This window comes from Equus caballus, chromosome 15, assembly GCF_041296265.1.
Source record: "Equus caballus isolate H_3958 breed thoroughbred chromosome 15, TB-T2T, whole genome shotgun sequence".
Lineage (NCBI taxonomy): Eukaryota > Metazoa > Chordata > Mammalia > Perissodactyla > Equidae > Equus > Equus caballus.
The window spans coordinates 84,382,924-84,403,204 of NC_091698.1; the positions used below are offsets into that span (position 1 = coordinate 84,382,924).

General features: G+C 40.7%; 2 protein-coding genes across 8 annotated transcripts in view; one reads left to right on the forward strand and one right to left on the reverse strand.

The window, feature by feature from the left end:
* Positions 1–10,004, reverse strand: part of SLC4A1AP (solute carrier family 4 member 1 adaptor protein) — a 34,534-nt gene extending 24,530 nt beyond the window's left edge. For 3 of the 5 annotated variants that reach the window (XR_011426141.1, XM_070235644.1, XM_070235643.1), the window contains exons 1-7: positions 9,329–9,982; positions 8,914–9,109; positions 7,064–7,186; positions 6,208–6,268; positions 5,741–5,880; positions 883–1,043; positions 37–106 (exon numbers count right to left, since the gene is read on the reverse strand). Coding sequence is in view for 4 of the 5 variants with exons in the window: in XM_070235644.1 (XP_070091745.1) it covers positions 37–106; positions 883–1,043; positions 5,741–5,880; positions 6,208–6,268; positions 7,064–7,186; positions 8,914–9,109; positions 9,329–9,982 (1,405 nt within the window). In the remaining variant the exon portion in view is untranslated. Of the gene's footprint in view, positions 1–36; positions 107–882; positions 1,044–5,740; positions 5,881–6,207; positions 6,269–7,063; positions 7,187–8,913; positions 9,110–9,328 lie in introns of all 5 variants that reach the window. The other 2 variants (XM_005600110.4, XM_070235642.1) reach the window with 2 other exon arrangements.
* On the forward strand, positions 9,719–20,168 carry SUPT7L (SPT7 like, STAGA complex subunit gamma). Of its 3 annotated transcripts, none has more exons than XM_005600113.4 (7): positions 9,719–10,135; positions 10,417–10,560; positions 11,313–11,413; positions 12,024–12,642; positions 16,362–16,686; positions 17,671–17,908; positions 19,453–20,168. In XM_005600113.4, the coding sequence occupies exons 4-7, from the start codon at positions 12,230–12,232 to the stop codon at positions 19,713–19,715; spliced, it is 1,239 nt and encodes a 412-aa protein (XP_005600170.1). In that variant the 5' UTR covers positions 9,719–10,135; positions 10,417–10,560; positions 11,313–11,413; positions 12,024–12,229; the 3' UTR covers positions 19,716–20,168. The 3 variants fall into 3 exon arrangements, with proteins under 3 accessions (XP_005600170.1, XP_005600171.1, XP_023475093.1); XM_005600114.4 differs by having other exon boundaries at positions 9,737–10,135; positions 10,417–10,581; XM_023619325.2 differs by lacking the exon at positions 9,719–10,135 and having other exon boundaries at positions 10,428–10,560; positions 17,671–18,004.
* The last annotated feature ends 113 nt before the right edge of the window (positions 20,169–20,281 follow it).

The window sequence follows — 20,281 nt, forward strand, 5'->3', positions numbered from 1 at the left end:
CTCAATAAATATTTGTTTAATGATTCATTACATTACCTTTGCTTGAGGCTTTCAGTCTCTCAGAAATTTCAGAGAGTTCCCTTTCAGCATCATTTAACTTTGCAACCTGTAACACCCGAATTAACAGAGTTAGCAAATGCTTTTCTTCTTTCAAAATATGGTAGTTTTCCTTATCTTCCTTCTCTTATTTTCACTATTGTTACAAGTTTTAAGAGGATTAATTCAGAAGTCCAGTTAAACCTGCTCCTTATGGAGTTAATATTTTTCATTTGTTTATTTCATTCTAATTGAACTAATTTCTGATTAAAGAACTCAGAATTACACAGAATGAATGTACAGAATACAGACTTTATTTTACTCAAAAGAAAGACCTCAAGGCATTTGTTTTCAGTGACGAATCGAAAGGATTAATGTTGGGTAGGTTTAAGCTCTGAATACTACTTAATATAGTGAAAACACATGCCACCTTACGATAATTTCATGAAGGATTTACAGTTTAAGAGCACCACCAAACTATACTCCTCAAAATTCCTTTCATGATTCCTGATGCAAGAAGCCTAAAGTCAATTTCACCTCAGAATGTCCCAATTTGGAGCTTTTTCCTTTTTTGAGGGGGTAACATCATATCCAATGAATGCTCACTAAGGGATCAATATCCACCTAAAGGTGCTTAGAGTCTCCAGCAGCAAGCCAAACTTTTCTCCAACTTGGATAAGACTAGTTGTTTGTTACCACCAAATTTACAGATCACAAAAGTTATACTTCAGTACCAGATTTCAATGCCACTGCTTTTAAATTTTTAATTGTAACACAAATTTAAACAATACATTATTTTATTAAAAATATTAAACCACTCCTGCTACTTCTATAAATAAAACTTGCCAATGATTCAAAGGTCTCTGGCTTCTCTTCAATCTTTCCAGCCTTCTTCATTCGGTTCAGACGCTTCTTTTCAACCAGGCCAGTCCGATCAAGAAACGTGTCATCATCACTATCATAAAAGTCTTCATCTTCCCAGTTCTTGGCTTTCCTTTTCCGAGATACTAGAGGTAGATAAAATAAGTGATAATGAAGTATGTTTAAAAAAAAAGAAAGAAGGCAAGTAGGCAAGCAGCTTAAAATATCATCAATTACTGAAAGAGAGAATCAACAAGCTGCCAAACTACATATAAAAATAAAGGGCTAAACCTTGAAGACATTACGCTAAGTGAAATAAGCCAGACACAAAAGGACACATATTGCATGATTCCACTTATATCAGGTACCTAGAGTAGTCCAATTCATGGAGACAGAAAGTAGAACAGTGGTTACCAGTGACTAGGAGGAGGAAGAATGGGAAGTTAGTGTTTATTGGATACAAAGGTTCAGTATGGGATGATGAAAAAGTTCCGAGATGGATGATAGTTATGGTTGCTCAACAATGTGAACGTATTTAATGCCACCGAACAGCACACTTAAAAATGCTTACAATGGTAAATTTTATGTTATGTGTATTTTACCAAAATAGAAAATTTAAAACAAGGGGTTAATTTATTTAATGAACAAAAACCTCTCAAAAATCAATGAGCAAAAAAGGAGAAAGATAGATGATGAAAAGGCCAATAATCCAAAAGAAAATTTAAGAAAGAATAATAAAAAGTTACAGAAAAAGAAATACAAATGCCCACAAACATTTGAAAAGATGTTTAACTTTTTTAACAATTAAAAAAATACAAATTAAAATAATGAGATATCACTTCTCGCCTATTAGACTAGAAAAACCATTAAAAGATTAACAATGCCCAATTTGGCAAGGGTATGGGGAAAGGAACTGTCAAACAACTGGTGAGAATGTACATTGATACAATCTTTTTGATGCTCAATCTTACAACATCTGTCAACATGTAATTGATCCAACAAAATGTAATTGATCCAACAAGCTACTTATAGTAATTTATCCTACAGATATCAATGCAACATTGTTCGTAACAGTGAAAATCTGGAAAACCTATCAACAGGGGACTATGGTAGCCATTACTTTTTTGTCTACCCTACACCATCTTATTCCCCTTCTTCTGGTAAAAGTACCCCCTTTCCTCTAGAGAACTCCTCCCCACTTCCATCTGAATTAGGGGTAATCGTGTGACCAAGACCAGATCAATCCTTCCCTCATATTTATATTCAGATACAGGGGAAAAGAGGCTCTGTTTCCGAGGAGGTTATTCAAGAGGGAAGATATAAATCCAGGCCTGTAAGCAGCCAGCTTTTCTGCATGGGGTAAAATGTGTCTGCAAAATAAAACCATGCCCTGATGAGACAAGCTCACTCACAGATACACACACAGCTTATCTGAGCTTATATGTGCCCTGGTGGTACTGAGTTCTGGTTTGGTAGCACTAAGTTCTGATTCCAGAACTTGAGGCCCTGGTTCATGCAGTTCTTCCTTCAATCCTGTGAGCTACTCTTCCCACCTTCCAGAGCCAATAACCTTTCCCCCTAAGCTAGTTTGAATTTGGTTTCTATTATTTGCAACCAAAATATTCCTTATTAATATAAACCTGATAATTTCCAGTTAAGATGCTACACTGAACATACATATCTAATTTTGACTCTCTTCCCATACCCCACTAAAACTGCAGGAAAGCGATCTTTTTTAAAAGACACTAATCTAGAAGGACAAGGAGAATAGGAGAGGTGACACAACACCAAATTTTTGGAAAGTAGAAAGCAGATAGACGAGTTGAAATTAACATAGCAGAACTAAAAAAGATGAATCCTAAAACAACAGTGGGGAAAGCTGAGAACCACTCTGATTAGACTACAGAATCCTCAAAAGGATGTGGAAGCAGAGATAGATAGCCACGATTAAAAAAAAGGAAAACTGAGTAAAAGCTGTTGAGAAACAGATCCTCCCCCCTACTCACTTCATTCCCACCCCTAGAAAAAATAGAGGGGTTAATCTCTAGAAAAGGTAACAAAGAAAGTCTTTGGACTGTGGGTTGACCAGTACGGCTGAGGGCATGGGTACTATATGCTAAAACCAGCAGGGTCCTGAGAGAGCAGGGTGCTGACACCCCGTTCAGCCATCTTCCACCACTTAGCTCTATGAGTGCTGGCAGCCAGTCCCCTCCTTTCATGCAGGGGACTGAAAGAGTCCTTTCTAGGGAATCTTGCCAGCAGAAGAGGAAAAACCTAAGGATACCTGCATGAGGAGTCACCCAACAAAAGGCCACCCACATCATTCTATAGCATTGCTCAAAGTTAACAAGCCTCACCTATATATTCCAAGCTGTCAATCACCTTTTGTGTCCCGAGATAAGAATATACAACCAAGGACTACACAACACCTAAGAAAAATCTCTAACATGCAGGATAGAGACCAAACAAACAAAAAGAAAAAGCAACCTGGAGAAAACAGATTAGCAAAGAGACGAGAATCCATTAAACAATAACAAGATATTATGTTTTAAAAAGAAATACTCAAAGTACAAAAATGAGCTTTGGAAATTAAAATCTCAATAGCAAAATAGAAAGATAAAGTTGCAGAAATCTCCCAGAAAGAACAAAAAGGCAAGAGATAGAAAAGAGAAGGAAAAAAAAGACAGGAAACTTAGATGGTCAATCCAAGAGGTTCAATATCTAAATAACAAAATTCCAGAGAGAAGAGAGAAAACAGAGGGATGAAATGCTTAATGGCATAATTCCAGAAATGTTCCTGTACTGTCAAGATTTCCAGATCAAAAGGATCCAACAAATACCAGAAAATGAGTGAAAACAGACCCACAGAAAGGTACATGATAGTTAAGTTTCAGAAACTTGGGAACAAACGGACATTCTTACAAACTTCTAATGAGCATTGGAGAAAAAAGATGACATACAATAGATCAGGAATCTGAACAGTTAAGGAGGCCAAAGCAACACTAGATGTAAGATGATAAGAGCAATACCTTCAAAGTTGTGAAGGAAAATTATTTCCAATTTAGAATTCTATTCCCAGCCAAACATTAACCAAGAGTAAAGCAAGAATAATTATGCTTTTAGAATGGAGGGTTTAATAAAGTTTACTTATTATACAGCCTTTCTCAGAATCCACGAGAGCACGTCCACCAAAACGAGACAGTAGACCAAGAAAGACGAAAGATGTGAAATCCATTGAAAACTATCATCATCCATGCCCTCTATTGTTGTGTCAGCTTTTAACCTGCTCAAACTACAGAAGGTGTGCTCTACTAAAACAATGGAATAAATCAAGAAATAGGAGAATCGAGAAACAGAAAATCCAACCCTGGAGAAACACAAAGGAAATCTCAAGAATGACAGCAAAATGAAGTCCCGGATGACAGTTCTGCAGCAGGTTAGAGCGCAGGAAGCCCTAAAAAAAAAAGAATAGTGGGGGCCAGCCCAGTGGTGCAGTGGTTAAGTGCGCACATTCTGCTTCGGCGTCCTGGGGTTCGAGGGTTTGGATGCCAGGTGTGGACAGGGCACTGCCTGGCAAGCCATGCTGTGGTAGGCGTCCTACATATAAAGTAGAGGAGGATGAGCAGAGATGTTAGCTCAGGGCCAGCCTTCCTCAGCAAAAAGAGGAGGATTGGCAGATGTTAGCTCAGGGCTGGTCTTCCTCAAAAAAAAAAAAAAAAAAAAAAGAGAGAGAGAATAGTGCTCCTTGGAGAAGTGTCTCCCAAAAAATCACAAGTGATAAATTACCTAACGTGAATGACCGTATAGAAAAATACACTGAAAGGCTATTGAAAGGTGTGGGAAGAACGAGCAAGAGGGACCAAAAAAAATACCCCAAAAAAATCAAACATATAAAAAACAAACAGTTATTAACTTTAGGAAAAACAAGGAGATAAAACTGCTCAGTTGTGACCAACATTCTGCATAAGCATAATCATGTAAATACTAAATAACTAATTTAACAGAGTCAATAGATAACATTTAAAATAAATGACACAAGAGGCTGGCTCAGTGGCATAGTGGTTAAGTTTGCACACTCTGCTTTGGCGGCCTTGAGTTCACAGGTTTGGATCCCAGGCCCAGACCCACACACTGCTCATAAGGCCATGCTGTGGCAGCATCCAATATATAAAATGGAGGAAGACTGGCACAGATGTTAGCTCAGGGACAATCTTCCTCACCAAACAAAACAAAAAACAAAACAAAAAAAACCCAGGAGGGCTCAAAATACAATAGTATACTCTTGTTTTTTAGAAATATGGATTTTTTTAAAAGCTGGAAAAAATAATTGAAAGAGTTAAAAGCCTTCTAAGGATGAAGACTGGGGAGGAGCAGCATAAGGAACAAGTATATTTAGTGTTAAGCCTTTAGTAATTTTAAACTACACATAAATTACTTTGCTATAATAAAAATTAATTTTAGAGTAAATAAAAACATAAGCCTTATTAATAAATGATGGCATAACCAGAGTTTTTTTTAAATGCAACGATATGGATAATATCCATGATAGAGTCTCATGTTAAATAAGTCACAAAACAGTCTAAGTAATATAACTGCCTTTGTATACGCGTATCTGTTTTTTGTTAAAGGATCTAGTTCTGAACACACATCCACATGCACAGAAAATGTCTGTTTATAAATAAACAATAGCTACCTTAGGGTATTGAGATAGGGAATTTTTTCTTGTCACTTCATAGAATTTTGTACAATTCACATTTCCCCCTAAAAAAGATCTTGTTACCTTTTGTACTAAATTTTCCTTCTTTCTTTCTTTCTTTTTTTTTTAATGAAAAAACATACTCACCTGCCTCCTGCCGCAGCAATCCCAAAGTATCTAGGATTCGACAAGCTTCCAGTGAGCACTGGATCATTGCTTCTTTTTTCTTTCCTGAGTGAATGGCCTCAGCCACCAGCTGTTTTCCAGTTGAATCATCCACAGGTAATCTGCATCAGTTTGGAGGGAATTATAGCACAGCACTAAGCTCCAATTCTCATGAAAAAAACTAACATGCTGTGACAATAGTCATGTTTTTTAATCTCTCAGTTCATTTTGTTCCATCTTGCCAAGGTGAGACGTCAAATCTTTTCCTTCCCTCTTACTGATCCCACCCCACCCCTCAACAATATGTGTTACTAAACCATCAAGGCCCAAATTCAGGAATAGTCTAAAATTAAGGCTAAAGTTACTCTTTGGGTCATTGTCTATAATCGTAAATTAAACCTGAAATTGGCCACTTTCCAGAAATGGACATTTATGAGAAAAGAACATACCTCACCCTACAGAGCCAAGTGCTATGTCCCTGTTCATCAAATTCATACTCTAACTCTTCTCCTGTGGGAGGAAGAAAGACCAAACAATATTAATAGCATCTGAAAATTATTAAGTGATACAAAGAAAAAAGAAAGCAGAGGTTAAATAAGAATATCAAGTTTCCATACCAAATTGAATACTAAATTTCAAAGCATTTCACTTCTCATTCCTAGGGATTATGATCTGATAATAAAATTAGGATGAGCTTGAGGCAAAGAAAAGCAAACTCAGATCAAAACAATCAACTCTCTACTCAGAGCTTTGACCTCTGTACAGTAGCTTTCACACTTTTTCTAAGTTGTAGACTTAAGTTGTTAATTCGTCACAGTTGCCTGGTATTTAGAAATATAAATGTTAAGTGCAGAATACAACCAGTTCATATATATATTCACACACACACACACACACACACACACACACAGATGCTCTCTCAAAATATCTCTACTAAAACTATTCTCTGTGGAAACATTGTTTAATCATATAAAATGAAAATCCATGTCAAGAATTACAAAAGATCAAGTGAATTAGAAACAAAAAATTACAAGAAGTTGGGTCAATCTCTCCACTACCCAAGTCTAGGATCTTCTGAGAAGAATGAGACAAGTCAGGAAAAAGTACTTCCTTTTTTCCAAAATGGGGAGAAAGACTGACAAGATTTTTACTACTTTCAAAATAAACCTGAAGCAACTGACCACAAGGGCATGAACTAAACAAGGAGGAGAGCAGATAAAATACAGTATTTGCGTATCTGAAGATCTAGAAAACAACACTGCTGTGGATACATTTTACTGGCAGCATCAGAATCTATTTACATACCTTCTCGGTCAAAAAAACCTTGGAGAGCCTTTTTGGGATCCTTTATATAAAAGGCCTCTCTTTCCTGCTGAAACTCTAAGACAATGGGGTTCTCTTCAGCCTCATCCTCTACAGCATCTTCTCCTACAGGATATGGGAAAGAAAGAAAAGACAATCAGACACAAGAAGAGCCTTTCTGAAAGACACCCATTATTCTTTCAGGCTGCATAAAGAAAGTTATCGGTCATGAAAACAAAGGGATGGGGCTGGAAAGGTCAACCACAAAACCACCAACCAGTTAGAACATCTTCAGGTTTTCTCAATTGTGTGACAAGTTAAAACTTGTTTTCATGGACCTTATTTTTTTTCCATCACTATATTTTAAAAGCAAAATTACCTACCATACTCCCTACAGAAAAAAATCTAAGCTCTCAGTCTGGCACTTTTGTTCTCTCACACCCAGGTCTAATACTTCACCTCCAACAGAATTTCCTAATGCTTGTTATAGCTGCCAAATGGACTGGTCTACTCATTACTCCCTTAAAATCATTGATCCCTACCCCAAATACCACTCCCAATACTCAGCTTCCCAAGGGCTACTTTTCTTTTCCTTCAAGTCCCAGCTCAAAACCCTTCTGTTTAAAAACTTAGAAGCTTTCCCAAAGATCTAAGTCAGTGCTGACCAACAGAAATATAATGAAAGCCATACGTATAATCTTACATTTTCTAGTAGCCACATTAAAAAAGAGAAACAGGTGAAATTATCATGTAATCAATATAACAATATTATGAATATTTCACATTCTTTTTTCATACTAGGTCTTTGAAAGCCAGTTGTAGTTTACATTTACAGCACATGTCAATTCGGACTAGCCAGTCTGCAAGTGCCCAAGAACCACATGTGGCTAGTGGCTGCCATATTGGACAGTGCAGGTCTAAGCCCTCAGTGGTGGCTCCCTTCTCTGAACTATTACTCTAGCATACTTACAGTTCTAGCTTTTGTCTGGCACTTACCACAAGTAATTTCATAATACTTATCCTGTCTTCCCAACAACATATTAAGGCCATTTTCTATCTTTTTATATTCCTAGCTCCTAAAGACCCATCTTCCAAAATGTCTGGTGTTATGGAAAATTCAATTTATTCCTTTGGCTAAAGAACCAGCTTTCCCTAACTCATTATTTCACATTTCAGGGTATTTACACAAAGTACAAAAAGTTCAAGGTAATATCCTATATGGAATGACATTCCATTTTATTTGATTGAATGTAACACAGTTCCATCCCCTCCAGAGATAATAAAGGCCAGCACTTATTTTTTAAAATTGTAAAAATAAATTGTATGCGGAGGAAGAGTTTTGAACAATGGAGAGTATTGTAAGACACATGAAAAGAAAGCCATAGTGCCCATAATTCAATTTTCCTAATAATTGTTTTTAAAGATGGGCACTTGTGCTAACATCTGTTGCCAATCGTTTTTTTCCTTTTTCTTCTTCTCCCCAAAGCCCCCCAGTACATAGTTGTATATTCTAGTTGTAGGTCCCTCTGGCTGTGCTATGTGGGATGCTGCCTCAGCACGGCTTGATGAGTGGCGCCATGTCGGTGCCCAGGATCCAAAGCGGGGAAACCCTGGGCCACGGAAGGGAAGTCCCCAACTTAACCACTGGCCGGAGCGGCCCTCATAATTCAATTTTTTGACATCAAAAAAGTTAATGAATCTCTCTGGGATTTGATAATTTCATATGCAAACGGTATTTGGCTTATATATCTCATAGAATCATGAAAACCTGTATGATAAAAAAGAAAAATTTAAGGATACCACTAGTAATGAATTTAAAATATTAACCTCTGGCAGCAATTGTAATGTCTTACCCATTCCCCAGGTGCAGCCCATTTCATCATCCTGACTACTAGTATTACTCTTCCTTTCAGTGGTGTCCATTTCCTCTTCTTCATCTGAGTCTTCTCCTAGCATCTTCTTCTCTAACAGCATTTGCTGCTGCTTGCGCAATTCCTTCAACTGGGTTACTGTCAACTCGGATTCTGCCTCTCGGTCTTCCTCTGGTCCCTGATGAACCAAGTGAAAGAGTTCTTTTAGAGTTCAGGATTGTTGAACTCGCTTTCAGAAACATAGCAATGTGTATAGGGGTCTGGAGATGAAAGGCCACATTCCTCCACTTTTGTAATCGCTACCTGGGAGAATCTCCTCCCTCAGCGAAAGCTTCAAGAGCTCAGGAACCCAGCCTGGCGCACGCCAGAGATTTCAATTCTAGGTTTTTCTACTTACCTGAAGAAGAAAGAGCCGGGTGCTGCCTCCAAAGCGAAGAACATGCCCGACGTGGACGCGACAATAGGTGCGGGGTGGGATGCGGGTTTTGTTAAGAAAAGTGCCGTGGGTGCTTCCCAGATCGTAGAGGTAGAAACCGGGCCCGTGGCCGTCGCATTCTCCCTCATGGCCGGACGCCCTGTGCTGCAGCACGGCGTGATACCGAGATACCGAAGGGTGCTCCAGGCATACGTCGCAGCTAGACAGTCTCCCGAAAAGGCAGCAACTCGTCCCTTTCAAGTTCCGGGTGCCAAGGATGGTGCCACCCTTCAGGGTCTCTAGGCTGTAGGGGGCTGTGGCAGGGCCTCCCCACGGCGGCTCTCGGTAAGGGGGGGCCCGGGCCGGGCCGCCAGGGGGAGGAGCCGCTGCGACGGGCCGCGGCTGCTCCTCGGGTGGACTCCTCGTCTCCCCGCTGTCCGGGGGAACATCAGGCTTCCCGGAATCGGGGTCCAGCAGAGGCGTGGGCCTTTCCTTCTTCACTTCCTCAGGGTTTGAAGGATTGGTGTCCGCGGCCTTGCCCCGCACAGCTGGGGGCACCGGCAGGGCTGGCTTCTTGAAGTCACTATTGAGTTCTTGCGAAGCCAGCGGCTCCGACTGAGCGGAACCATCAGCCATCCTCACCGGGTGCAGCCTCAAAATCTGTTCCTGGGAAACCTCACCCCTCGGTCTCTACGTTCCTCTCCGCGCCTCCCTATCCCCAGCTCCCAGCGGCCTCTCTGGCCAGCGCTTGTGGAGTTGCTCCTTCGCGACCCACAGCGTTGTGAAGAGGTGAGTATCACGGGAAGATCATAAGAAGAGAAAAACAGAAAAAGGCGGTTGGGCTGCTGTCAGAATGGGGACATCTTTAGAGGTTGCAACCGGATTGTAATAACTTCCTGTGGCTTACCTGATTGAGAAGAAGCGCTTCCGTCAGGCTTGGCCCACTAATCAACAAACCAGCCTTCCGGGCCGGACGCGTCTCTGGCCTCCGGCCTTTCGGAGTCGTACGGCCGCCCAGTGCCGTCCTGCGACACGGCAGTGAATAGTGGCGCCTCCGTGCCTCCATCCAGGTCCAGACCTGCCGGCTGCTCCGAGTGTCAGGAGACCCCAGGGACGCTGTGGTTGGCGCCTGCACCTGCCGACCGTGACCGAGGACCCCCTCGAGCGACTTGGGCGTTGCTTCGGCTTGGTGCCTGCCCTTCGTGCTCCTTTCGGTGAAGTTAGGGAAGAGGGCGGTTGGTTTTTTTCTGTCATTTTGTTCATTCATTTGTTCGTTCATTCTTTTCTTCTTTCCGAAACCAGTTAATGAGGTGGCATAGTGTAGTTTTTAAGAGTGCAGACTCGAGGCTATTTTGATTTTCCCTCTCAGCCGTTCCCGACATTAGGCAAGACAGTGGGCCTCAGCTTCTATATCTGAAAAATGGGAGAATAATAGCGTCTACTTCATAGGGTAGTTGGGAGAATTGAATTAAACAGTAAAGGCAAAGCCTGGTATATAGTAGGTGCTCAGTAAATGCCAGATATCACTGTGTGCCAGACGTGTACCAAGATCATGGTTGTGAGGGACAGATGAGAGAATAAAATTGAGATAAGTACCAGTTTAAATCCAGGGATATATGCTATGACAGAGACACGCAAAGTGCGGTGAGAATATAATGAAGGGAGAGGTACTGGGCAGGTGATGGAAGGTGGTGAGTTAAGCTATACTTAAGAATGAATACAAGTCTGCCAGGCATGTGGTGGGTGGCAGGGCATTTCTGACAGGGATTGCAGCTTAAAGGGTCAACTGTGGAAATGCATGGCATTCTTAAAGTGAGTGGTATGATACCATTAGAACTAAGGTGGTCATTTTCTCCAGGAAGCACCTCCTTTGTGCTCCCAGTGCACCAGGTCTGCCCCTCTAGAACAGCGCTTACCACACACTTTCATACTGAAATGTTCTGTTTGTTTTCCTCCCTCACCTCAGGTGAAGGATCCTGCCTGAGTCTTTGTCTCCTCACATAATACCTGGCATTCGGTAAATGTTTGTTGAATTTGAAGAGACGTATGGGCAATGAATCTGGAAAGGTGAGTTGAGGCCAGTTTGTAAAATTTGTTGAATGGTAAGGCAAAGAATTTTGACTGACTTTTTCCAAAGACAACGGGAAGCCATTAGATCTGAGTTAAAAGCATTAAGTCTAGCAGCACTGTAGAGAATAGATTAGATATAAGGAGAGACTAAAAGAAGGAATACCAGTTAAGAGGCGGCAGAAATCTCTCAGCTTCTTCCCTCTGTATGTCAGAAGTTGAACACATAAGACTATTTAGATTAGTGGTTTATAATTTTTTCACCAGGACCAGTTAAAAGGCCTGATATACACAGATTAAGAACCACCCGTGCCTATCTTTAGCTCTAGTCCCCATTCTCCTGCTGATCCAGGACAGGTGTGTCGAAATACTGGGAAATATTCCAGGTTTCACTTAGGTATCTTTCCTTGCAAATTGTTCAGGATTGGGCATGATGGCAGTTCTAGTAATGAGGTAGGGGGGTGAGATGGAAAACGTGGACACTACAGCCCCAAATGTTAGTCTACTAACGAGGCAAATTCCACCTTGTGGTTCAGTCTAATATGAATTGTCATTGTGTGTGATTGTGGTGACTGGCATCTAACAGTTATATTTCTCTTAATTTCTTCAGGGAGTACATCTTTGGTCCTACAGTATTGCTGACACTGACACTTTTCTAAGTCATCTTGAACAGCCTACTTTTTAAGTAAATAACTGGTTAGACTTCATATTTTTTCACTACAGAAACCTATAACCTACAGTTGCCAGAGATTTAAAAATACTAGTTTGGGGTATCATCTACATTTAACTTGAAAGCTTTTCCTTTCTTATCCCAAAATGTTGAGATACTGGGGAGAGATACCAATCTCATCAAGCCAGACCAACAGAAGTTCCTTTGATTTGCTCCCACGGGAGTTCCGTCTGGTGGAAGTCCATGACCCACCCCTGCACCAACCCTCAGCCAACAAGCCTAAGCCCCCCACTATGCTGGACATCCCCTCAGAGCCATGCAGCCTCACCATCCATACCATTCAGCTTATCCAGCACAACCGACGTCTGCGCAACCTCATTGCCACAGCTCAGGCCCAGAATCAGCAACAGACGGAAGGTGTAAAGACTGAAGAGAGTGAACCTCTCCCCTCCTGCCCTGGGTCACCTCCTCTTCCTGATGACCTCCTTCCTTTAGATTGTAAGAATCCCAATGCACCATTCCAGATCCGGCACAGTGACCCAGAGAGTGACTTTTATCGGTAAGGCAAGGCTTTGCTATATCTTACTTTTCTCAAAAAATCTTCCCAACAACCCTATTAAGCATGTAATAATATGTCCATGAAGAAACTGAGGATAAGAATAATTGACTTAGCCAAAGTTGCTCAGGTAGTTAGTGGGAAGTCTAAGACTTGAACCCTGATTTTCCAAATCTAGAGTCTGTATTTTTTTATTTTCTGATGCAACAAATATTTTTTGAGTGCCTGCTGTGTGCCAAGTACTTTACTAAGAGCAAGGTACTACACTGGTATGTAAATAGGCCATGGCCTCATAATCCTCAGAGTCTGGTCTTTCTGTTTAACTTAAAATGTATATTATGGGTTTAGCTCAGTGTCCTCAAACTGAAATTCATGGACTTATTCTCATATTATTAGAAATCTACAACTTCTATATAAGAATTTTTTAATTGTGTCTTTTCATTTTGATAACGCAATTTAAGAAATAAGGATATAAAAATGTTCTTGATCCTTACTACTCAAAATCTGGTCCAAGACCAGCAGCATCATCATCACCTGGGAGTTTGTTAGAAATGCAGAGTCTCAGGCCCCACCCATACCTGCTAAATCAGAATCTTCATTTTAATAAGATCTCCAGGAGATTCATATGTGTATTTAAGTTTGAGAAGCCCTGCTTCAGATCCTCTGAATGACTGCATTATAACCTAGTGCTATTACTAGATTTCAGTGGGTAAGTTTGCGTTTGGTGCCAAATTACTTTTTTTCTTTTTGTTTTGAAATTTGTCAGACCTATAGAAAAGTTTAAATAATAATACAATGAACACTCAAATACCCTTCACCTGCATTCACCCATTTTTAACATTTTGCCACATTTACTTTCTCTCACATGTGTGTATACACACATATACACACAAATATACAAATGTATATAAACATACATATACACTTTTTTGCCAAATATTTTAAAGTGGCAGATATTACAATATTTCACCCCTAAATTCTTCCCCTTATGATAAGAATAATTTTATTTTCCTACATAAAATTTCCTACATAATCCCAATACCGTTATCATACCAAATTAAGTGAACACTAATTAAATAGTATCATGCAATAAGTCTATATTCAGATTTATCCAGTTATCCCCAAAATATCTTTTTGTGTGTTTATGTGAGGAAGATTTGCCCTGAGCTACCATACGTTGCAAGTCCTCCTCTTTTTTTGCTTGAGGAAGATTTGCCCTAAGCTAACATCTGTGCTGATCCTCCCTATGTTGTACATGGGATGCCTCCACAGCATGGCTGATGAGTGGAGTAGGTCCACACTCGGGATCCGAACCCACGAACCCCAAGCTGCCAAAGCAGAGCACATGCAACTTTAACCACTCAGCCACAGGGCCTGCCCCCCAAAATAACTTTTTTAGATGTATTTTCCCCCAATCCAGGACCTAACAAAAATTCATGCATTGCATTTGGTTGTTATGCCTCTTTAGTGTCTTTTAAGCCAGAATAGCTTCCTCCTCTTTAAAAAACATGGTAGTAATCTTTTTTTTAAGAGTTCAGGTCATTTGTCTTGTAGAATGTTCCACTTACTGGATTTGCTGATTATTTTCTCAAGATTAGATTCAGATTTAAATATGTTGGCAAAAATACTACATAAGTAATATTGTATATCACTTATTGCATCTGGCTATTGATGATAATAATTACTACTATTTTAATTTTCCCAAACTAATGAGGAAAGAGCAGAAATAGACTTATACATAAAGGTTCCAGCTGGCCTAGCTGAAGGCCAGATGATGTCATTGTGCATTGCATAATCAAAGATTCTGAAGTTGGAGTAGTGAAAGCAGGAGGGATAACTGTGTGATTACATGCATGGCACATATTAGTACAGATATGCCCAACTTCAAAAAACTTGCTCTGTAGCAGTCAGTACCATATTTACATTTTGAGGGCAATTTAGTTTTAACAAAATAACATCATCCTTCATATTAAATGGATGCTGTTATTTAGAATTTTGTAGTTTTGTGTCAAATTTCCAATTTTAATTGTTAGGAGGAGCTATGGATATCAAAAGTTTATGCCTGGTTTGTTTTATACATATTTTAAGAACTGTGGAGCCAGCCTCGGTAGCCTAGTGGTTAAGTTCAGTGTGCTCTGCTTCAGTGGCCCAGGTTCAGCTCCCAGGCGCAGACCTACACCACTAGTCTGTCAGTGGCCATGCTGTGGTGGCAGCTCACATATAAAAAGAGGAAGATTGGCAACAGATGTGAGGTCAGGGTGAATCTCCCTCAGAAAGAAAAAAAAAAAGAAACCTTTACCTTTAAAGAAAAAAAAGGTAACAAAAATAATTTATATCAATTGTGGAGGTGCTTATTAGGCACTTCTGAGGCCTTTAGCTTTTGGCCCAGGGAGGCTGGCTATGGGAAATGATAATGGAAATAGTAAATGAAAAGTTATTTGGCAGTTGATTTTCTTATTTTTCAACTATTATGTGAATGGCAGTAGTTGCAGCTGAGCAGATAATAGTAAAGTAGGTGGATAGCTCCTCAAGCATTCTCGTACAGCACATGGTAACGCATACCAAGTATGGACCAGGGAAGAGTAATTTTCTGTACGCTATTTTATTTTTATCTATGTACTTCTTTTGTCAGAGGGAGGCAGAAGATAGGAGATTTCAGGAGACAGGTAAATTATTAGAAGCTTACTAAAAGTTATTTTTGGGGTCAGCCTGGTGGCATAATGGTTAAGTTCACACAATCTGCTTCAGCAGCCCGGGGTTCACAGCTTCAGATCCTTGCACAGACCGAGCACTGCTCATCAAGCCATGCTGTGGTGGCATCCCATATACAAAATAGTGGATGATGGGCACAGATGTTAGGTCAGGGCTGACCTTCCTCAGCAAAAGAGAAAGATTAGCAACGGATGTTAGCTCGGGGCGAATCTTCCTCACACACACACACACAAGTTATTTTTATGAAGTCAGACAGCTTCTTGAGGTGTTTTTTTCTTGCAGAGATTAGGATTTCTACAGTAGTGATTAGGTGCAAAATGGTGTGTTAGGAAGAACATGGGATCTGGAGTCAGAAGCTCCACCGCTTATTACTAATATCTAAACAACTGGCAAGTCAGCCCCTCTGAACCTCAATTTCCTCACCTGCCAAATAGAATAATTTGGACTCTACCATTTTACAGCAGAGGATAGGATAAAAATGCTTTGTACACTGTATATGTTTTAAATTGCTTTTATAAAATTAAGTTGCTTTCCCAGTTTTACAAATAGTCTGTTGTAGTTATATAAGAATCTCCTCATTTGGACCATGTATTTCTGAAAGTTCATACATGGCCCGGCATGTGAGGAAACTATATCTGATGAAATAATTAGAGCACCACTGAGCTGTATTTGAGGTGTACTCTTAAAATTAATCAGATCCTAAGAGTGATCAAAACTGAGCAGTTGGTACAAGGAAACTTCCTTTTCACTATATACCCCTTTATACTGTTTATTATAGACATGTATTGCCTATTCAACCTTTATGTAATCAGAGGAGCTCAGAGATATGTCTGTGGGTTGTTGAGACATGCCCTGACAGCAGCAAGATGAAACTGGGCTATGTAACCTGCTCAGAATTCCCCTGGAAAGCTGGGCCAGTGGTTTGATTGGAATTGTAAAACTCCTAGGGAGACAGGACAGGTCACCCCTTTGCAAGAGCACTAATAACACTACCATGTCTCCACTTTCAGTGGGAAAGGGGAACCTGTGACTGAACTCAGCTGGCACTCCTGCCGGCAGCTCCTCTACCAGGCAGTAGCCACAATCCTGGCCCATGCAGGCTTTGAGTGTGCTAATGAAAGTGTCCTGGAGACCCTAACTGATGTGGCACATGAGTATTGCCTGAAGTTCACCAAGTTGCTGCGCTTTGCCGTGGATCGGGAGGCTCGGCTGGGGCAGACTCCTTTCCCCGACATTATGGAGCAGGTATTCCATGAAGTGGGCATTGGCAGTGTGCTCTCCCTCCAGAAGTTCTGGCAGCACCGCATCAAGGACTATCACAGTTACATGCTACAGGTGAGGCGACCCTGAGGGGAAGTGGATAAAGATGTGTAGTCTAAGGGTTCAGCAGGATCCCACACTTGCTCTAGAGCACAGAGCACAGGTCTTGGAACAGAGTGGACTTCACCTGCTTTCCTTATGGCCCTAGCTGTGTTCCATTGACCCCATCACTGACCTGATCAGACCCACCGGCCTCCTTTAGTCAATGAATGGCCTCATTTATTGATAATACTTCCTCTGGAAGAAATTATAGACAGGTAGGTATATGGAGTCTGAGAAAATGTGGTTAGCATGCTTCTATTCACCAGATATTTATTGAGGGCCTGTTGTGGGTGAGGGAACAGGATACAGCAGTTAATAAGTTCCTCAGGTTTGCATTCCTGAGAGGGAAACAAAAACAAGTAAACAAATAATGATCACAACAGTTTCAGATGGTGTTAAGTGCTATGAAAAGCAAAACAAAACAGAGTGAAGTGATATTGTGCCCAAGGGTGGAGGAGTGGGGAGAGACACCATTTTTGGTTAGAACCAGAAATAATCTAATCTCTTCAACCCTGTGGCCTTAAGCAAGTCATTTGTTCAGTTTTGGTTTCCCCAAATCTAAACTATCATAAGAAATTTTAACACCCAACAAAAGAGTCTTTGCTAAGTGATCCAGATTTCCTGCACCATTCATTATCCACCTAGGGTACATATGTCAGCTGTTAGTTTTTATAGCCAAAAATGTGATCTTTTGTCCCAGTTCTGCTTTATCTTTAACATAGTCTATTTTTCACCTTTATGTAACTTTTAATTACACACTCTGCCAAACAAATTTTCTTTATGTATCTCTTATCATTTGCAAATGCAAATTCAATACCTTAAACAAAGTCCTTCTATTGGCAGTGGATGCTTTATTCATATTCATATTCTGTTGGCTTTTCCATGGGATGTCATAATTGGACTATCCAACTTGCTTTTAACATTTCCTTGGAAAATCTGACTCTTGCTTGCCAACAGATTAGTAAGCAACTCTCTGAAGAGTATGAAAGGATTGTCAATCCTGAGAAGGCCACAGAGGACACTAAGCCTGTAAAGATCAAGGAGGAACCTGTGAGCGACATCGCCTTCCCTGTCAGTGAGGAACTGGAGGTTGACCTTGCTTCTGGAGACCAGTCACTGCCCATGGGAGTGCTTGGGGCTCAGAGTGAGCGCTTCCCATCCAACCTGGAGGTCGAGGCTTCGCCGCAGGCTTCAAGTAAAAGAATCAACTTACTCACTTTGGTTCTGGGAGATCTGACATCTCAGTACTTTTTGTGTTTTGGAATCAAGCTCTGAAGATGGAGGAATAAAAGTGAGGGTGGGCAGGAGAATGGAAAGTCTAAAAACAAATATAGCTTCACTGAACTCGAGATACCAGCATTCTCTTTGTAATTAGTAAAGAGAGGATTAGCACAGCTTTACCAGCATTCTTTAAAATAACTCCTAGTTAGGATGTAGATGCATTATGTGTTATCCTATTGATTACCAGAGTTAATTCAGCTGACCCAGCTGGGTGGGCAGATGTTCCCTTCTTCCCTTAGTATTCTGTATTGGTCTTTCCTGATGCTTATACTCAAATGATTAAGACAACTTCCAGATAGATTAATTGCTCTAGGATGTTTGAGTAGTTGGGCTTCCTGGCTAGAGTACCCCCAACAAATTGGAGCTGAAAGGGATTGAAATAGAGCTACCCAGTTAGAGGCAGCTGGCCTCTTTTTGTAGATAGACTCTCTGATTACTTTAGGAACCACGATGACTCGATCCTTAAGTAGGTCAGGTTGCAAACTAGTCTAGACACAGTTCTTTTTTTTACAAAGTTTTTAAATTTTTTTTTTTCTTTGAGGAATATTAGCCCTGAGCTAACATCTGCTGCCTATCCTCCTCTTTTTGCTGAGGAAGACTGGCCCTGAGCTCACATCCATGCCCATCTTCTTCTACTTTATATGTGGGACACCTGCGACAGTATGGCTTGACAAGCAGTGCAATGTCCATACCCAGGATCCGAACTGGCAAACCCCAGGCTGCCAGCGCAGAACGTGCGCACTTAACTTGCGCCACCGGGCCAACCCCTAGACACTCAGTTCTTTACAAGTATAAATTGTCATTTCATTAATGCACAAATGATACAAATAGCAAATCCTCAAGTATGACCTAAAACAGGATTAGGCCACATTTTTACAGGTGTTGGACAGAAAGCCTTTCACCATGGAAGCAGCAATAACCACATAACAATATTGCTAGAACACAGACAGGAGGGCCAAAGAGAAACTATTGCAGACAAAGGGGCCATGTCTCTTTTTAGCAGCCTGGAAACTGCTGCCAGCATTTTGTAGTGATCATTAACTTTTCATAATGGAAGAGAGGATCAGGGACCCAAACAAAAGACTGGAAAACAAGACAGCTGCGTAAAAGGAATGAAGGAAGGTCAAGCATTCTTAACGACTGAACAAGAGCCCCATAGCCGTGCCTGCCTTTGGGCCAGGAGACAGGGAATCTTTCTCCTGCATAGTTTTACTTCCCTGGTTTAGGAAAATGGCGGTGGGTGAAGTGGGGTAAAGGAAGGTGGAAGAAGTGAAAAGGAAGATATTCAGAATTGGTAACTTTTTGAAGCAGAGAATAACAACCATATTCTACAGCCAAGTGGAGAGTCAGAGTGAAAACTGAGCTCAAGGGCCATCAGTCTGCCCTGGGTGGTCTATTCATTCTCCTTTGTTCTATCCTTGGCTTAACATTAGTTATTTGTTGTTCTTCCATTTCTAGGTACAGAGGTAAATGCTTCCCCTCTTTGGAATCTGGCCCATGTGAAAATGGAGCCTCAAGAGAGTGAAGAAGGCAATGTCTCTGGGCATGGCGTGCTGGGCAGTGATGTGTTCGAGGAGCCCATGTCAGGCATGAGTGAAGCTGGGATTCCCCAGAGCCCTGATGACTCAGACAGCAGCTATGGTTCCCACTCCACTGATAGCCTTATGGGGTCCTCCCCTGTTTTCAACCAGCGCTGCAAGAAGAGGATGAGGAAAATATAAAAGGAAAAGAGATTTTCTGTCCAGACCTGTACGACCCAACAGAAAACCATGATATATTTAAATTTGTTTCCATAAACAGTGATTTGACTCTTATTCTTAAACACAGTGGATTTTCCTGATTTCAGTGGAACTGGATTTAACCAAACAAGTTTGCATTTTACTTTTACATCCATTTTATGTAGTTTTCCACACCAACCAAGCCACCTTTCACAGACAGATCATGATGCTGGGACGGTAATCAGGAAACCAAAGCACTGTCCCTGACCGTTGTCTTTACTGTGTGGCTAGACAAGTTACTTAGCTTCTCTAGAGCTGTTTCTCATGCACAACTGAGAAGAATCATACCGCTTTGACCTACCTTGCAGGGATGTTGTGAAGATTGAGATGTTAATAAACCTCAAACCTGTGCCTGAACAGACTCACAAGTAAATATATGCTGATATCAAATGTCAATTTTTTCTTTTAACTTGCTTCATTTTTGGTCCAAGTCATTAGAAATCCAGTACTAATACCTAACAGGAAATAGCCAAACACTGCACAACTTAAACCTATCAGTAGTCTTTTTA